The sequence below is a fragment of the Cololabis saira genome, chromosome 20 (genome assembly GCF_033807715.1).
Source record: "Cololabis saira isolate AMF1-May2022 chromosome 20, fColSai1.1, whole genome shotgun sequence".
NCBI classification, from domain to species: domain Eukaryota; kingdom Metazoa; phylum Chordata; class Actinopteri; order Beloniformes; family Belonidae; genus Cololabis; species Cololabis saira.
Genome location: NC_084606.1, coordinates 32863687 through 32883481, shown reverse-complemented (window position 1 = coordinate 32883481; position 19795 = coordinate 32863687). Strand labels below are relative to the sequence as shown.

General features: G+C 39.3%; 1 protein-coding gene across 2 annotated transcripts in view; it reads left to right on the top strand.

Annotated features, from left to right (window-relative positions):
* The first annotated feature begins 2806 nt into the window (after positions 1-2806).
* The window catches only part of LOC133420062 (hepatocyte growth factor activator), a 29348-nt gene continuing 12359 nt past the window's right edge, over positions 2807-19795 (top strand). The window contains exons 1-9 of one of the 2 annotated variants that reach the window (XM_061709625.1): positions 2807-2995; positions 3085-3139; positions 3338-3431; positions 7474-7547; positions 7641-7784; positions 8988-9119; positions 12140-12250; positions 14216-14390; positions 16291-16388. In XM_061709625.1, coding sequence (XP_061565609.1) covers positions 2945-2995; positions 3085-3139; positions 3338-3431; positions 7474-7547; positions 7641-7784; positions 8988-9119; positions 12140-12250; positions 14216-14390; positions 16291-16388 — 934 coding nt within the window. In that variant the 5' untranslated portion in view covers positions 2807-2944. The remainder of the gene's footprint in view (positions 2996-3084; positions 3140-3337; positions 3432-7473; positions 7548-7640; positions 7785-8987; positions 9120-12139; positions 12251-14215; positions 14391-16290; positions 16389-19795) is intronic. The other variant, XM_061709627.1, reaches the window with a different exon arrangement.

The window sequence follows — 19795 nt, the reverse complement described above, 5'->3', positions numbered from 1 at the left end:
TAACATGACCAAGCATATAAACTACAGCAACAAAATCACCCATGAGTTAATCTCCACTGAACAACATCCATGTGAAAATGTTCAACTTTGCAGCACAAATAAGGATATTAACCGCCTGGTTCACAGAACAATTTGGGCTGCCATAGCTACATTTTACATCCTTGACAACGGTGCGAGAGGTAAATTAATTTAGTAGAACATCAGATAAAACTATATACAGAGATATATGTATTTATAATTAGGGGTGTTGACTTTCATTGGCCATTCCTCATCAGTCATTGCCATGATGTGAAGCTTAGAGGATCATTCAGCAGCTTGTGCCAACCCCTCGTTTTCCACTGAAGATATTCACTCAGTGTCGTGCCTCTATTTTTATCCATTCATTTTTCTATACCCACTTAATCCAACGCAGGGTCACAGGGGTCTGCTGGAGTCCATCTCAGCGCAGTATGAGTGAAAGGCAGGGATCCACCCTGGACAGGTGGCCAATCCATCACAGGACCACATTTAAACACTCACTTCACAATTCCTAATATCATCCTCATCATTATGATTATGTTAGTAACTGGCACAGTTCCCAAAAGCTAGTAGCAGTGTGTAAGAGCCATTTGTGTTGGGTTTGAATGATTTATGTCTGGAAATGTTTTGTTTTGGGTTAGCCTCCTACCACTTGGGGGAGTGGTGGCACTCTCCACCACCAAGGTCAAAGGATATATAATTAAGGTGATGAACAAACTCAGGTGTTGCTGAGTAAGAAGCAAACCGTTTTTTTGACCGTGTGGTATGGTAAATGAAAAGGAAAGATTTGTATGTTTTTTGGACTAAAGAATTGAAATGCAGAACTGGACAGCGTGGACACATTTTGTTAAATTGGAAACAAAGTGTGACTAGAATAAAGTTACTCAATGGAAATAGTTTTGGACATTTGCATTTATTGCACGCGTCACAAAAAGTAAGACCGGCAACTGGTGGTGAATTTCTTTGGTATGCAAAAGGGACCCTACACAGTGGGTGATGTTTGATGTTAACATCATCATCAGCTGCTAAGAGATTCCTACACATGAGGTCCATGAGCATCTTTTTGGGGTCTAATTGAGGTCGGCCCATCATTACGCTTATTTAGCCCCAAAAAAGGGGCTCTCAGTTTGTCTTTATCTGGTCTGACATTGTCTAGATTTTAGACTGACAAAACAAGTTAAAGAACTGTTTTGTGTTTAGTCTATCTGACACGTCAAAAATGAAGACTTTTCAACTTTCACTTTCCAAACAAGTTGTTTAGAGGAATACAAAGATGTCTTTTGACAGCAACTACAGTTATTACATACATGAAATGCTAACTCATGTGAGTATATTTATCAAACAGCAGAAACATACCCCACTCACCAGCGCCCCCTAGAAAACTTTGTGCCTCAAGCCCCACAATACGGCTTGATGTACATGCACGAAAATCGGTACACACCTGTATCATGTCGCAACTTAAAGAAAAGTCTCTTGGCGCCATGGCCGAAACCCAACAGGAAGTCGGCCATTTTCAATTAATCGTGTAATTTTGCCGCAATTTATGCCATTTCTTTGGCTGTTTCTTCGCTCGAACCGTAACGTGCACCCAGGTGTGTTATACATCAAAATATGTGTCTCTATCCTGCGACGATGGGCATTACTTTTCTCAGTCAAAAGCGTTACCGTGGCGACGATAGACGCCAAAAAGCGCACCCCCCCCCCTTCATCTGATTGGTCCATATTTGATAGTTCCTACTTTATGCCATCAATTTTGAATGGTTTGATATAGACAGTCGTGGGTGGTGTCATTGGACTCGGTTTTGAGTCCTTGAACATAATTGGTGCAAATTAGCCCAGCCCCTTCTTCTGATTGGTCGATATTTGATAGTTCCTACTTTCTGACATAACTTTTGAATGGTTTGACATAAAGAGTCGTGGGTGGTGTCATCGGACTTAGTTTTGAGTCCTTGGTCTTTATGGGTGGAAATTGCATGCGAGGGCCTGTTCATCGCTGCTTGCAGCTTTAATTATTCTTATTATTATTAATATTATTATTTTATTTTCAAGTATTTTTATTATATCAATGGTTACTGCTGTACCTGTTTGCTCCTCTTCCAGCAAATATATAGAGAAAATAACAAAATACGACACATCAGGTCAAAAACTAACAGACTTTTTCCCAAAAGCCATAACCGCCCTGAACAAAATGTGAATGCCTTCATGTGCAATCACTGTTTTTACCGTGCAATACTTTTTCCCGGACTATCTGTGCAATATTCCGCCACATGCGTAACTACAGTATATGTTATTATCTGTAAATAGGATCTTAATTTCACTATTCAAATGCACCTTAACCTTTTTTATATGTTTATATTATTCATATTTATTTATATTTCTTATACTCTACCCAGGTATATTGACAATAAAGTATTCTATTCAATTATATTCTATTCATATGGTCCAGTTAGTCATTTGATTTGGTGCCCCCTCATTGGCTGGGTGGCCCTGGGCGCTCGCCCGGTTCAGTATATGGATAATCCAGCCTTGCTTGCTCTCCCGCCTCAAAAAACAACTTGTATTTTTGTGTGTAACCAGAGATAGTCCTGACATAACGCCTCTTCTCTGGAGAAAGTTTGGTCTCCCTCCCTCAGGTTTGAGCTCCAGCGGGCCGTGTGTGTGGAGGTGATGGGAGACACCAGCCAGGGTTCGCGCTGCCTCCAGTCAAACCAGCCCCGTGACGTCACGGCATTACTCAACACAGCTGCAGCAGTGAGGGACGGGGACAGGACAATACATGCAGGGTTTCCCACGTTTCCGATGACGAAAAAAGCAGCCTGAAACTGACAGATAAAAACGTGACAGACCTCCCGACGTTTATTCCGACTTGAGGAAATAAACTTCTCCGCACGCAAAGGGGGACTGACGGGTGCAGACTTTTTTCCTCATGGCACACTTCACGCTGCTCGTTCTGACACTTGTTCTCGCTGCTGGAGCGGTAAGTTTGAAGCTTTATCTGAGTGCGTGCGTGCGGGGGAACAAAATATGTAGGAGTGAAATAACATCTTCTAATTCCCCTTTTTTCAGAGTGTTTTAAAGCCTGGTCTTGAAACAGTGGAGTCAAGCGTAAAGAAAGAGAAAGGTATGTTTTTTGCTGGTGTGTCGACTTGACTTGTTTGAGTGTAAATGTTGCCTATTCATGCTCAATCTGAAAGGAGGACTCTAGTGTGAAATACATGCAAGAATGACAGTTTCTGTTTCTATTGCTCAGTGTTTTTTTTTTGTTTGTTTTGCTTTTCCACTGCTATATGATGAGAATCAAATTTTGCTCTGTTTTCAGTTTTCACCACAACCGGCAAAGAATGCAAGTTTCCATTTCGTCTGGGGGGACGGATTCATCATAAATGCATCACCATCTCATCCTCCAGATCATGGTGAGTCCTTATCAAACAGCTAATTGTCCTGGATACACTAACAGTCAGCAGTGTGTGTGTGTGTGTGTGTGTGTGTGTGTGTGTGTGTGTGTGTGTGTGTGTGTGTTTGTGTTTGTGTTTGTGTTTGTGTGTGTGTGTGTGTGTGTGTGTGTGTGTGTGTGTGTGTGTGTGTGTGTGTGTGTGTGTGTGTGTGTGTGCGCTTCTAAAGCTGCTTCATCATGTTGTGGTTGTCTGGAGACTCACTCACTTTACGTCACACACACACAGAGCTGGGTAGAGTAGCCAAAAATTATACTCAAGTAAAAGTACTGTTACTTCAGAATAATATGATTCAAGTAGAAGTAAAAAGTAGTCATGCAAATAATTACTTGAGTAAAAGTAAAAAAGTACTTGGTGAAAAAACTACTCAAGTACTGAGTAACTGTTGAATAACGTCTGATTTATTTTTCAACACAACCATTCAAACAGACAAAAGTACAAAATAATCATCTTCAGGCAAATTAAATCAATAAAATAAATTAAAATTAATAAAAGATAAAAAATAGCTTAAATTAAAATAATCTTAAAGGAAATTCAAGTACTTTAATAAATCCCGGGCGCCGTTCATATGGCAGCCCACTGCTCTCTAGTCTAATTAGAGATGGGTTAAATGCAGAGAAATAATTTCCCCGTTGTGGGACTAATAAAGGAAGAAAAAATAAATAAATTAATAACAGAATAAAAAAATAAATTAAGCACAAGTAGCACAAAATTTCAAGCCTTTGTACTTTTCTTTTTTAACCAGGCAGAACTAGAACAAGCCCATGAACTCATATAAATATAATGTGTGTGTTTGAGTCTGTGTAAATGTGACAAAACATGCAAAAACAAACATTTTTCCCAAAGAATCACCCAGTGATGTCATGAGATTGAAGCATACGCGGATAAAAGGGATAAAAGAAAAGTAACAGCTCAACGTAGCCTAATGTAGCGGAGTAAGAGTAACAGTTTCTTCTTCACAAATCTACTCAAGTAAAAGTAAAAAGTATAGTGATTCAAAACTACTCCTAAAAGTACAAAATCTCCCAAAACTTACTCAAGTAAATGTAACGGAGTAAATGTAACTCGTTACTACCACCTCTGCACACACACACACACACACACACACACACACACACACACACACACACACACACACACACACACACACACACACACACACACACACACACACACACACACACACACACACACCTCACAATTGCCTCATGCACGATTTCAGCATAACATTTAAAGAGTAAAAAGACAAATATGTTGCAGAAACATCAGGGATTTATTGAAGGATGCTGATGCTTTGAGTAAGTTGGGGTGTGTAGTTAGACCTAATTACAGCTGGCAGCGATTGAGGGATTTATGCAATATTGTGATGGCAGCTTAAATTTTAGCGGGGTGAGAGCCAAAAGGCTTGGAGGAATTGCTTATTGCTGACTCGTCGGCGGCACTTTGAGTCATCATTTTATCACAATACAGCATTATCGTAATCAACCGTTTTTTTAAAGGTTGCATAAGATAAATACAGACAGTTTTACATTTACCGCTCACAAATCATCCGTGGGGTGTATAAACAGCTGCCACAATAAAACCGTAATGGAGTTTTTTTTTTTTTTTTTTTTATTGGGCCAGATTCTAACATGGCAACAGCATCTTTTTTATTATTTTGGAAACAACAACATGATAGTTGCTGAAGGGCTTTTCAGTCATCATTACTTGAAGTTGAGACAGGGAGGGTGGGTGTCAACAAGTTGGAGCGACGTATATGCAATTATATGTGGGCCAACATCTTTTGTCCACCTACATGTCTGCAATATGGCCCCGCGTGTTTCCCCCGCGATGAGCTCATGATCTCAGCGTTTTTGATTATGTGTTGTTAACAATGCAGAGGAATGCTGTTGTTGAGAAACGTGGACGGCTGACACAATTCACAATGCCATATTTGGTCAGCACTTTGACTTTTAATCTACATAAAGGTGAAAACTGTGAACCGCCCTGAGGCCTTCTGTGGATAATTTCCATCAAACAGTGTTTAAGGAACATTTCACACTTAAAACATCTGTAATTGTATAGTTACATTTAGCCAGTGAGGTGTGTAAACTTGAATTAGGGATTAAAAGAACAGATTATAAATTGTCATGGGAGTTAATGTAACTTACTTATAGCTACTCAGAGGTGGGTAGTAACGAGTTACATTTACTCCGTTACATTTACTTGAGTAAGTTTTGGGAAATTTTGTACTTTAAGGAGTAGTTTTGAATCACTATACTTTTTACTTTTATTTGAGTAGATTTGTGAAGAAGAAACTGTTACTCTTACTCCGCTACATTAGGCTACGTTGAGCTGTTACTTTTATTTTATTTTATCTCATGACATCACTGGGTGATTCTTTGGGAAAAATGTTTGTTTTTGCATGTTTTGTCACATTTACACAGACTCAAACACACACAGAGTTTCTATGAGTTCATGTTTGTTCTAGTTCTGCCTGGTTAAAAAAGAAAAGTACAAAGGCTGGAAATTTTGTGCTACTTGTGCTTAATCTATTTTTTTATTCTGTTATTATTTTATTTATTTTATTATTTATTAAAGTACTTGAATTTACTTTAAGATTATTTTAATTTAAGCTATTTTTTATTTTTTATTAATTCTAATTTATTTTATTATTTTATTGATTTAATTTGCCTGAAGATGATTATTTTGTACTTTTGTTTGTTTGAATGGTTGTGTTAAAAAATAAATCAGAGGTTACTCAACAGTTACTCAGTACTCTAAATTGAACTTTGTAAGTGTACAGAAAGTGTTTAAAAAGGGCTGTTCGTGCAGGCATCTCCTTCAAATCGCTGCTGCCTTGTTTTATGTTGGTAGTTAAAGGAGCATGAGGCCGGATGGAGGCAGGATTTATGAAAAGAATTCGTATACGTTTTCAGTTTTCTAGTAATAATGTCAGATGAAGCGTTCCAAACCCAAAAGAATGTTTCCTCTAGTGTATCTCTCCGTTGCCTTGAACAGGCTGTGTGCTGCAAAATGTGCTGCAATTCCGGGCCGGAATTTCCCGCGCTGTCCTGTGGATGTGACGTCACATGACGCTGCATGCTCGTTCTCCCCGTTCTCCCGTGCCGGCTTCACTGTTGGCTGCAGTACCCCCAACGGCCGTCATGGTGAAGGGTGGCGCTAGAGAGTCTCATTTCTTAAAAGGAGCCTCATGCTCCTTTAAAGTAGTACTTTACTTGTACTTTACTAACTTACCCGATTTTTTCACCTCGCTCCATTGCCCCCTGTGCTAACATGAATTCTAATTTTACTGTAAAAGCATATTCTGATCTCATTTAACAGCTTCGATTCAAATCATTTTGACCCCTATTTAAAGTTGGGTTGTCTTAAGTCTGGAACAGCATCGTGAAAAAACACAAACTATCCATGAAGTCACACTTGGGCTCATCATGCTACTCTGACATAATCTGATCCCTTTGCCTCACGTGTAGATAAAACAACGAGGAGAGAGTCGATTAATTTGTTTAGTTTGCTCACACGTTAATGAATTCATTCCCAGATTTTGGCTAATGTTAGGGATGAGATAGGTCCTCCCGCACAGAGCCAGCACAATAGTCGTGTCATGAAAGCAGAGTCGTGATGCGAGTTAACAGGAACTGAACGCTGCGCTCCGAGACCTCCTGACCTCCACATGAATCAATGAGTAACAGTGAATATATCGGTATATGAATGTGAATGAGAAGGTCACAGACGAGGAGCGCTTTTCCTTTTAAAAGCTCCTTTCTGGTGATCGTTGTGGCACTAAAGTGAGAACAGAATAACTCAAGCTTTTTTTTGGTATTATTTCAAGTTAAAGTTAATTTAAACATGGGAATGGGTTGCGTGTTTTGGTGAAATAAGACTTTGTCTCAAAATAAATCCTTTACGTCAGTGGAATTCCCTAGATTTGTACATATTGCCTAACGCTGTTGTTTATTTACTTTATAATGACTAAATGGTGAGTGTGTTTCCTTCCTGCCAGGTGTTCTGTCACACACAACTTTGATCGGGACAGACAGTGGGGCATCTGCGCTCAAGAGAAACGTCACCTACAAGGTCAGTTTATCGACGCTGCCTGCAGCACAGATGGAGGGAAGCTTTCATTTCTTCTCTCACTGCCTTTTTTTCCCCCTTTTTGACGTGTTTTAGACTCGGCCCCAGGTCCTCGCAGAGCCGCAGATCCGTGTCAGGTGAATCCGTGTCAGAATGGAGGCGTGTGTACGCCGACGCCTCACACGGGCTCCGTCAAGTGCTCCTGTCCCGACAGCTTCACCGGGAAACGCTGTGAGCAAAGTATGTGTCCTTTGTTGTTATTAACACTTGATTATTTAAGACTAAGATGTAGGGCTGGGGATCGATTCAAATGTCAAGAATCAATTTGATTCCGATTCTTAAGATTCAGAATCGATTATCAAGATTTGATTCGATCCGATTTGATTCCGATATTGATTTGGGTTAGTGTTATTAAAACTGTTTTTTGAGTTGTTGCATGAATTATATGACTGTAGTTATGCAAAATATTACTACTATCAATTATATTGAGATTAAACAGCAAGTATTGCAGCTAATGATGCTCTAAGGACCAATCAGCTCCCAGAATGCTGATAGAACTGCTTTCAGAAACATGTGGGTCAGAATTACCAAACAGATCCAGGGAGGAAACAGAGACGGATGAAATCTGTTTTACTTTTTCTCACATTCCGTTTTTATTTGTTCCGTTTTCGGCCCATTTTGGTTTTTAATTTTTGAGCATTTGGTTTTTAGCATTTTTTGCAACTGTAACCCCAAGACAGTATATAAAGTAATGAAATATAGACAATTTATGCAATTATAACCTAACACTTTAATGTTTTCATACATTTAAACATATTTAAAGGCAAAAATATGGCACCAGTTATTCTCGTGTCCAACAAAACATTCCTTTTTTGGGGATAAACAAAAAAAATAACCAAAAGTTGTAATGTAATGATGGAAAAAAAATAAAAATAAAAAAAAATCGATCTTTAGACATATGAATTGATTTTTAGGAATTAATATGAGAATTGATTTAGAATTGGGAAATCGATTTTTTCAACACAGGCCTTCTAAGATGTATCGTTCAAGTTCAACATTAAAAAAAAAAAAAAAAAAACATCGGTAAAAGTCAGTGAAACAATTTTGAAATTTTAAGGCCATAATGACATGCAGCGTTGCTTCAATGTTACTTTAAACGTTGGATGTGAGTGATGAAGAAATGTTTTTCGAAACATTTTCATCTTTCTTTTCTTTTTCTTATGTCTCAGAGAAGTTAAAGAATAGACAATTAGTTCTAAGTCATTGGTAAACCGGGTATTGGAAATCATTAAAATCGCTTGCAACTAAAATAGTGAAACATAAACAACGCACAAAAAAACCAGCCCAGTCCAGGTCCACTTTGAATGCATAAACAGATTAGCTCAGTGCACTCCATTAAGCTCTTTAATCCCCTCTTACATTTCAATCTGTTGTCTTTTGCAGAGAAATGCTTTGAAACCAAACACTCGCGCCACTATGACATCGGAGAGTCTTGGGGACGAATTCACCTTCGTAATGTGGAACAATGCACATGTGCAGCCGGGGAGATCAAGTGTGAGAGAGTCCACTACACAAGTAAGACGCGCTCTCTGCCTTTGCTCATGTCTTGTTTTTTACAGTAAAAAACACACTTCACTTTGACAACCAGCAAACCCAAGAATGAGCCACATGTCCAGGAGACATATCATGGACAACAAACAAAACAAGGGTTTTTTGCAAAAGCTAAAACAGAAAATTAAAATAGTGTCAGGTCTCCTCCCAGCCTGAAGAAATAGCTTTTTTTTTCCCTCCAAAAAAAACGGGAAAAAAAACCCTCTCATAGCAGAAGACGAGAAGAAAGGGCCCTACCCTTTCTTTGATCTCAGCCCCATAGTTACAAGAGTACCCTCTCCATTGAAGAAAAGGCAGATTATATGACTCACTGTGACTCAGGAAAGGTGTTATAGGACACACCCCGTGGGGCCATACTGCGCTTTTCATCTCCGCGGAGGGATGTGCATGAGCTTTTAACAGATTCTTTGGCATAAAAGAGAGATAGGCAGTGGGGTGTTGTCATGCTCCTTCAACTGAAACAGTTTCTCTTTTCATGACGGTATGGGCTCATTTTACACTGTCACGCAAAAAGAGGGAAAAAAATCCCCCCTTTTCATCGCTTAAAAGTAAGAACATGACAGTTAAAACAGTATGCAATGATTTGCAAATCATTTAAAGCCCAATCTAGATATTGTTTTTGAATTTGACCCTTTGTTAATAAGTTGTGACATGCATGTTACTGACTGCATTGCATTCTCCCTCCTTTTACGACTCAGAAGACCAGTTGTAGCTCTAAAACAACCCAAAATGTTGAAAGAGCCATATTGGACCAAAAACACAAAAAACAAATAGCCTATGTCTGGAGTCGCAAAAAATGAATTGTCTTGTATAAGCCTTAGAATGAAGGCAAATGGCAAAATGTCGAGAAAAAAGTTGAAATGTTGAGGAAATATTCCAAATTTCGAGAAAAAGTCGAAATGTCGAGAAAAAAGTCGAAATGTCGAGAAAAAAGTTGAAATGACGAGAAAAAAGTCGAAATGTCGAGAGAAAAGTCAAAATGTTGAGAAAAAAGTTGAAATGCCGAGATTAAAAAGGAAAGGAAAAAGGAAGAAAAAAAGGAAAAAAGAAGAAAAAAAGAAGAAAAAAGAAAAAAAGAGAAAAAAAGAAAAAAAAGAAGAAAAAAATGTCAAACATTTTTGAAAAAGTTCCAGGGAGCCACTAGGGCGGCGCTAAAGAGCCATATGCAGCTCTAGAGCCGCGGGTTGCAGACCCCTGCTCTAAAAGTAAAATGTTCAGATATATTTATATGTGTTAAAGCTCTGTACTTCAGTAAAGTCAGCGTTGTACCTGGAATCCTTTACTCCAGAGACGTTTTGTAAAAATATTAGCATTGCTTTGCTGAAATGAGCAAGACTCTCCCTGAAAAACATAGGATATGCTGCTCCGAAACCTGTACAAATATTTCAGAATTGACTATATTATGAACTTTTTAGAGGTTAACCGGCTCCAACTGGAAGGTGACCAGCTCCATCATGTAGTACCCCACATTTGCCCCCAACCATTGGTTGTGTTGAGATGCAAAACAAAAAACCCTCCTCTAAATTATCATGCCTTGGCAACCCTTACAAAAGGAGAATATAGAAACTGACAATAGTTTTCAGAAGCTTTACTTTACTTTACTTTAGGGCCAGCATCGGCCAACGCTTGTGTGCAGAGATCTCACCACGTTTTCTTAATCCTTTAATGATACCACGCACCAAAGATTGAGAAACATTACTCTGAAATCGTCAAACTAGTCTTTCACACATTTGTGGACCCCTCCCATCATTACATGTGGGATTCTTGCTGTCTGGGATGCTGCTGGAGTCTATCCCAGCAGATCCCTGGGACAGACAGCATTCCAGCACGTAACCCTTCCAGCTTTTGAATGAATTCATTTATCACTTGCATTCCCAACACGACCCACTGTTCATTGCTGCGGTCTTCATTTAGAATCGGATGATTATTTTGTTTTCTATCTTGCTCCGAGACCGTTACATCTCCTAGCTCATCTAAAAGCAGGACTTTCCCTCAGGAGGTGGATTCATCTGCCACTATGCTGTTAGGGAGCAGAGGGCTGTGCGGCGATGGACATAACACAGATGTTTCACTATTCTGTGACCTGATTTTTAAGATTTTTGTCATATTTCTTGTGGGGAAAGCTGAGGCAAAATGAATAACAAGCACAATCAGAGCGCAGGAAAGAAACAAACAAACCCGGGGGGCTTTTTTAGGCCGCTGTTGCAGAAATTGAACGCTACTTTTTTTGTGATGAGGTCTGTTGTTGAATGAAGGGACTTTTGTCCATTTGGGTACATGCACTAACCTGCAAATATGTTGCCTAACCTAATCAGAGGTGTCTTCAGTATTCACATTCATTACTCGGGTAGAAGTATAGATACTAGAGTTTAATAATACTCCTGCAGAAGTTGAAGTATCAACTCAAGTTTTTTACTCAAGTAAAAGTATTGGTTTCAAAACTACTAAGTATAAAAGTAAAATTAATGTAAGGGGGGAAAGGCCATTAAGGACAAAAGCCATTGAAAATGAATGCATCTTAGTATAATGCAAATATATTAAAGAACCATATATGTGTACTATTGAGCACAACAACCACAACCAAATTCACTCTATCCGGATGGAGCAATTTAACTGGATAGTTTTTATTTAAAGGCCGAAATGAAATAGAGTAACGAGGCTGTTTTTAAAATGTAAGGAGTAAAAAGTACAGATAATTGCGTGAAAATGTAAGGAGTAAAAGTAAAAAGTCGTCTGAAAAATAATTACTCCAGTCAGTGAAGTATAGATAACCAAAATTTCTACTTAAGTAAGGTAACAAAGTATTTGTACTTTGTTACTTGACACCTCTGCTAACAATTACAGCTAAAACTTTTATCCATGAGACGTCACATCTCTGGCTACGTGGCAAAGCGGGGACACTTTTTGTATCTCTTAAGCGATGCTGGACTGTACGGTTTGAGTCAATAGCGTTAAGATGGGATCCTGTGTCTCGATGTGTCCAGAGTGCAGCACAAACCCCTGCCAGAACGATGGGACATGTAGACTGATCCCATCCACTGGAAAGGAAGTGTGTTACTGCAAAAATGGCTACGGCGGGCCTCACTGCAGCCTCGGTAAGACTGCACCACTCAGTTTCACTCATTTAAAACGTTCACAAGACTAAAAAGGTGTAATGATTATGGCTGAAAAATAAGAGCTTTACCTTTTTTTTGATGGAGACTGCAGCCCGCTGAATGGCGTGTTGCCACTCGTCGCGTATTCGTGTCTGTGCACCACGTCTGCGTCCATGCATGCGTGTTTGATAATGGTTTGATTAATGGCAGCAGCTGAAGCTGCTACACTTGTGCTCAGCTGTTGTTAACTTTCCCGAAATGCATGTACAAACATTCTCCACCATGTTCCCACTGATTCCAATGTTAAAGAGCATATTGCAGGTTAGGGTTTTTTCAAAAATTATACCTGACCTTATGTGAAAATGACTATGTGAGAAGTTAATGTAGGATTTAATATGTTTTACAAGACATAAGGGCACGTATTCAGAGGAAAAAGTGGCTGATTTTAGCCAAGTTCCTACAAACGCTTTTGTTTTCGAACACCGCGTCATATGACACCACACCAGGGAGACGTCTCCACAGCTGCCCCATCTGACTGCCCAGACCCCATACACACGTAGCCGGGTATCTGCTAAACCCAAGATATTTTCCTACATTTGGACCTGTCATCCACATGAAAACGCAAATAAACGAATGTTTAAAAAAACTCCCGGCAAAGGGAAGATTTTTGAAAACTCCGTTTATGTAGATGCGTGTAGACCTGGTGTAAACAGAGACAGAGAGCAGTTTTGCGTTTTCGAACGTCACATTATGCTCCAAAACAACAAGAATCTGCTCTGATTCTGACGTCTAACGTGCGACCTTTGTTTACTACAGAACTACAGATGATCCACCATCTGTCCTCCAAGCTATTTATGAAATAAATGGTCTCTGCTCTTGACCACCGTTTACTGCGTTACACCGACACAGAGCCTACACCGTAGGGTACGCGGCGACGCGCAGCGTCAATTTAACGTGGCAGCTCTGTGGCGGGACACGGGGGACTCGGGCTCAGAGGCCGGAAGACCAGATGATCTACAGGTTTGGAATGCTTATGAATGTGGTCGAAAACGCAGATCTTCGGTTATGTGTGGAAGGTTTTTTTTTTTAACAACGATGTAATGTGGATACAAATTATTTTATAAACGAAGGGGGGGAAATATTCGGTTTAAAAAATACCCGGCTATTTCGGATGCATTTAATCAGAAAAAAGAGAAGATAATAAGCTTGTTTTCTGTTTAGAAAGTACAAACGTAGACAGATTACAAGTACTCACCCATCTTTTAGGAGTTATTTTTGGAGTTTCTTTCAGGAGCACGGGCGGGTGCTGCGGTGATTAAAGGCGGATTTATGGTTCCGCGTAAAATCGACGGCGTAGCCTACGGTGTAGGGTACGCGGCGCACGCAGCGTTCGGTGCGTCGCCGCGTACCCTACGCCGTAGGGTCTGCGTTGGTGTAACGCGGACCCATAAATCAGCCTTTTAAAAAGCGAGTTTCAGCTGTCAATCAAAAGAACGTGGGGGGACTAATGGGTTCGTAATTATAAGGCTGTGGCCCGTCATATTGGTGTGAATACACATTCACAACCTCTTCAGCGTCACAACTAACATTAAGATCCATTATTTTTCCTATTGTTGAAATTCACCGCACTCCCTCCCGCTACGTCACTTCCGGTTCAGCTTTTTCAGATGTGGAAGTAAAATACTCTCACAAAAACAACTCCGGAGGTCACTGTAGTATATATTTATGCGTATTTCAATGAAAATTCAGTTCCTACATTATTTTCCTACACATTGATTCACAGGGGTCTCCAACCTGCAATATGCTCTTTAAAGACGGCCATCATCAACACACGTCTCCATCTCCAATGCGGACAGTGAACACGCTCATGTTGTTTGCAAGCCCAGGCTTCACTGCAGAAATGGGCTTGAAAAGAGACAGGGTTGAGATTGTTTTGTGTGTCTCTGTGGTTTTATGTGCATGCAGAGCCAGAGACTGAGTGCTACAGCAGCAGGGGCACAGCTTACAGAGGAGTGGTGGGCACCACGGTGTCCGGCGCCCGGTGTCTGCCTTGGAACTCCGATCTGCTCTTTGACGAGCTCCATGTGGGCACAGTGGTTGCGTCAGCCCTCAGGGGCCTCGGGGAGCATGCCTACTGCAGGTGTGTGTACTGAAACATCCTGCTAAGTAGCTGGTGTTGCAACCAAAATCAGATATTAAGAGACACTGGTGATTGCTACAATGTAGGGCTGGGCGATATATTGAGATTTTAATATATATCGATATATTTTCAAACGCGATATGGTACGAGACAATATCGTTTATATCGATTTAAAAAAAAATAAATAATTTTTTTTAATGATTTGATATAGCTTATTTTGTGACAAATTGACTTGAATGTTTTATTTGATATTTGCACAAATGTTTTGTTATTTGCACAACTGTCAACCTCAGTGGAAAAGTCTGCCTGTTACTGTCTACATTGTATTAATTGCACAGTGTATTTTAATTTAATTGTTATGCAGGAAAGGGATATTTGTTTTATTTTATTCAAGAAGCATTTTTATTCTATATATGCAGGCAGTTTATTTTTTATTCATTTTTTTATATATTTTGATATTGTGGAGACTAGTGATGCACCGAAATGAAAATTTGTGGCCGAAACCGAAAATAATAATAAACACTTGGCCGAATACCGAACAATACCGAACATGGCTCTTCAGCAGTTTTTCATTTATTTTGCCAATTTTTTCACCATTGCATAAATCAAATACATTTGATTTAGGCATGCTTTTCAAAGAAAAAAATCTTTTACAAAATTACAAGGTAGAAAATATTTATTGAACATAAAAAAATGAAAATGTTTTAATTTCCCAGCATTATGTTGTTTTGGGTCCACCTCCTGGTGAATGTTAGGTAAAATTCTTATGGGGTTAGTTTTTGGTTGGCCAACGACTTATGTAGTACGCAACGTTACGGGACGGAGCGGCCAGTCTATTTCCTTATTTTACAACGCCGTTATTAATTGTTCGGTTTTTTTCCCACTTATTCCACCGAACACCGAAAGTGTTTTTTTGCCATTTTCGGCCGAACAATTTCGGTTACCGAACAATCGGTGCATCACTAGTGCAGACCTCTGTTAATAAAGGAACCTGTGTGACATTTGGCACGAGGCTTTGTATTAAAACTGACTGTTCTTTTAAGGATTTGCCTCAGAAAAAAAATTAAGCTAATGATGCTATGCTATAATGCTTTGGGGGAAACCCCAATTATGGCACAGAAAAAATATCGATATATATCGAGTATCGCCAAAATATCGAGATATGACTTTTGGTCCATATCGCCCAGCCCTACTACAATGCCAACTCACTTATCAGGAAAGCCAGACTTCCTTATACTTTTCTGATTATATTCCTCTTTTCAAGCTGCAATGTACAGCTTTTTTGCCATGAGTCTGCAAAAGCTCGCTGCTCCTTATCTTAATGAGCCAACAGCTGACGCTCATGCGGACGAGGCTTCAAACAGCATGTAGTCCGAGGCCAGCAGCAACCATGAAACCACCATGAGCATTAAACAAGCACATGGCAAAGCCGCGTCTCATCTCTGCCACTCTAACTGTCCTGCTTCTCTATCTATTGTTGTTTCTATGACTACCCAGCAGCCATGTGACATACCCACAGCAAATGATACGTGTCCAAAAATGTCAAAACATCAAAGAATAACTAAATAAAAGCAGACTCTTAATTTAAGGACACATATATCTGGAGGTTTTCGACTCAGATTGATCATTTATACTTAATTTTAGTTCATCTGGAAAAGATGGAAAAGACATACAGTATATTACGTACTATAATCTTGCAGCATTTCATTTAAATTCAATAAAAATAATGTTTAGGTGTGAGAGACTCAGCCAAAAGCAGAAAAAGGTTTCAATTTTTGGCATGGAAGCCGACGGGGTCCCTGAGAGCCGTCTGGAAGCAGCATTTCATGAAGTATTGTCCAGCGACAAACGCGGCAGAGGCGCATATTCACACATGCCCTGTGTGTTTCTGTGTGTGCAGAAACCCAGATGGGGACAAGAAGCCGTGGTGCTACACGGTAAATGACAGCGCCATCTCCTGGGAGTACTGTGACGTCCCCTCCTGCGTGATGGCTCTCTGTGAGTAACCGGGGCCAAGGAAAAGGAGCTTGTCTTCATCACTGAGTGGGTCAAGTGGGGAGCTCGCTTTTATGTCAAAATGAGCTCAAAAGTACTGTATATACAAGAAAAGAAGCTCATGACAAGAAAGGGATAATAAAAGTACAAAAAAGACTTCCGTACCAAGGAAAAATGACCAAAATATGTACTGGAAAGCAGCAAAAAAATGGAGGAAAGTGAGAAAAAAAGAGATTGAATAAACATGGATACCATTGCAAAACACTAAACAACCATGAATAAATGCAAAGTCAAATATAAAGTGAAGTATTTGTTACTCAAATAGAGCAAAAGGATATGCAATCACAAAATAGGACAGAAAAGATGAAAATCAGACACAAAATGAACACATATCCACAAATTCTGACTGAACTTTACAAACATATAATCAACAAAAAAACAACTTGCAATGGACTGGACGTTCCAATAACGTTAAAGTGTAGACGGCTGGGTCGGTATCCAGAAGAAGTGGGTACGGATGGATGGATGGATGGATGGATGGATGGATGGATGGATGGATGGATGGATATTGGAAAACATTTCAAACAAACCAAAAAGGCTGAAATTGTATGAACACGTTTTGGTTTCGTGTCGCATCTTTTCGTCTTGTTGTCTTAATCCTCGGTCGGAAGAATCAAGTAAACCTTGATTGCTACATTTTATCAAAAGTTCTGTCAAATCCGAAGTCGCAGAATGTTTAAAAAATGTTGCAATTGTTTTGAAGGAAGCGTTTATCACTGATATTGAGTTCTGTGGCGCCAGAAGACTGTGATATGTATCTGATGACTAAAGGGGCATATTTGATGAGACATTAGTTTCTACTATTGATCTCTTTCTAACATCTTTGCATCGATGATTGAACTTATCAAGAATGCCGTATCCATGTACGGTAGCTTCATGCAGCAATGATTTATTCATGCAAGGAATGTTGGAATGGCTTGTGGAATGCAAATAATAATAATCAGCTGAATTGAAGTGGTTCTTTCTTTACATTTGATCGTTTTTAAAACAAATATATTTCATGTTTTGCCTCAGCATTGCTCCATTTCAAGCCTACGGCCCTTTTTAGAAGAGAAGAGTTTTGATCTGAGCAATTTAGTCCTGGCAATACGATAGTAAATGAAATGATGTTATTTCAAACAGGTGATGATGAAAGGTTATTGTAATCATGATCTGGAATAAAACAGTATCCATGACAACCCTTAAGGCGTAAACATCTGCAGAAGATCTCTGGATTGGCAACAAATTTGGTAGAAAATTAATGAAGTTTTTCAAAACAAAGAAAGATTTGAAGGAATTAGCATATGTTTCCCTCTGTGTTGAAGACATCTTTAAACTATTCAAGGAACCTGGAACAATTTCAGTGCAGGAAGGACAAACGTCTAATTCCTTTTAAGGGGCGAGAGATTCTTTTCCCGTTAACACTGAAGTAAATTCACAAATTCCAATTAAAAATGTAATGTGCAAAAAAAGAAGCCTTATGTCAGCCTTCTCCGGGATGGACCATTTTACGGCCGAAATGTTCCTCGTTCCTGTTTCAGGTGCTTTAAATGTGTCACATCTGGAGAGAAGTAAGAGAGAGACGAATAACCAGTACTCGAGTTGTAAAAAAAATCAGGGGGGATGGTGGATTTTATCATATGGGGACAGATAATTTGTGCTGATTAAAAATAATATAATATATTACAAATAATAGCAGTGACCAAAACACCTGCAGAAATACTGCAGGAATGACATAGCAGCAGTTAAACGCAGCCTTCTGTAAGCTTTAAATATCCACTGGGCTTACATCAAATACATCAAAACACAACAATAAAAAACACTTTTCTGAACTTATCAATATGACTCTGTCCTTCACAGGATAAGTAAAATGCATCACTGCAAAAACTAAAACTCTTAACAAGAATATTTGTCTTATTTCTAGTTAAAATGTCTCATTTTAGTAAAAAAAATCTCATTACACTTAAATCTCACTGTAAAAAACAATTTTCACCTGTTTCAAGTAGATTTTCACTTAAAATAAGTAGAAAAATCTGCCAGTGGAACAAGATTTTTCGTGCTTGTAATAAGAAGATAAATCTTGTCCCACTGGCAGATTTTCCTACTTATTTCAAGTGAAAATTTACCTGAAACAGTTGAAAATTGTCACATTTTTCTGGTGTTATTTTTCTGGTGATGACTCTAAATGTTGAAATAGCAGTAAAACCACATTCATTGATGAAATGACATAAGGGATGGAAAGGGGGGATGGCAGTTTTACAGGGGGATGATTTGGACCGTTTTTATTTCAGTGGGGATGCCATCCCCCCTCATCCCCCCTCATCCCCCCTCATCTCCAGTACTGCGAATAACGAATAACTCAAAGAAAAAGCTTGGACCGGAAACAGCTGTACGACAGGAGGAACGGGACAAATAAACACCTGAAATGTTTCCCTGCTCAGCCCCTTCAGTTCCAGAAGTGTCTCCTAAGTATTGGGCGAAATAACAAGTGAGAATATTAGTACGTAAACAAGAATCACTGCTTTTCTTTTCTTCTCATTTTTAATATGGACCCAACTTTTTGGTGTTCGATGTTGCATAAAAAGCAATGATTATTTATGAAGGTTTTTATCGATATTTGAACACTCTCAGTCTGGATTTATTTACACAGCAACACTCGACGTTAGAGCAGCTGCTCAGCAACTCATTAAAGGGCCTTGCAATTTGATTAGAAATCTTGTTTTTGACAAAAAATTAAGCTTTTCTCCACCGAGTCGGACTCTTAAGCTGAATTGGGCTCAGTTGAAATGAGCTTTTTTAGAAACGAGGGCTTGATGAGATAGGGGGGACGAGGGCAGGACTCGCCCTGAGTCAACACTTGTCTGTTGTCAGGTGGAGCCACATGTTTGTGCGGTGAGTGGGATGTGGCGCAGTCGGCTGTCTGACGCCATGCCAGAGATATGGACACAGTTCACGGGGTTTTCCCATCTGCTGCGTCCTCCTCGGCATACGGTCCATACCGAGAGGACGCTCCGTCACCCAAACAACTCATATCAGCAGAGTATGAAATACATTCGGAAAAAGGAATTAAGAAAACTTAGGGTGGGTTACGATTAGGGCTGGGGATCGATTCAAATGTCAAGAATCGATTCCGATTCATAAGATTCAGAATCGATTATCAAGATTTGATTCGATTCGATTCCGATATTGATTTGGGTTAGTGTTATTAAAACTGTTTTTTGAGCTGTTGCATGAATTATATGACTGTAGTTATGCAAAATATTACTATTAGTATTATATTGATATTAAACAGCAAGTATTGCAGCTAATGATGCTGTAAGGACCAATCAGCTCCCAGAATGCTGATAGAACTGCTTTCAGAAACATCATGT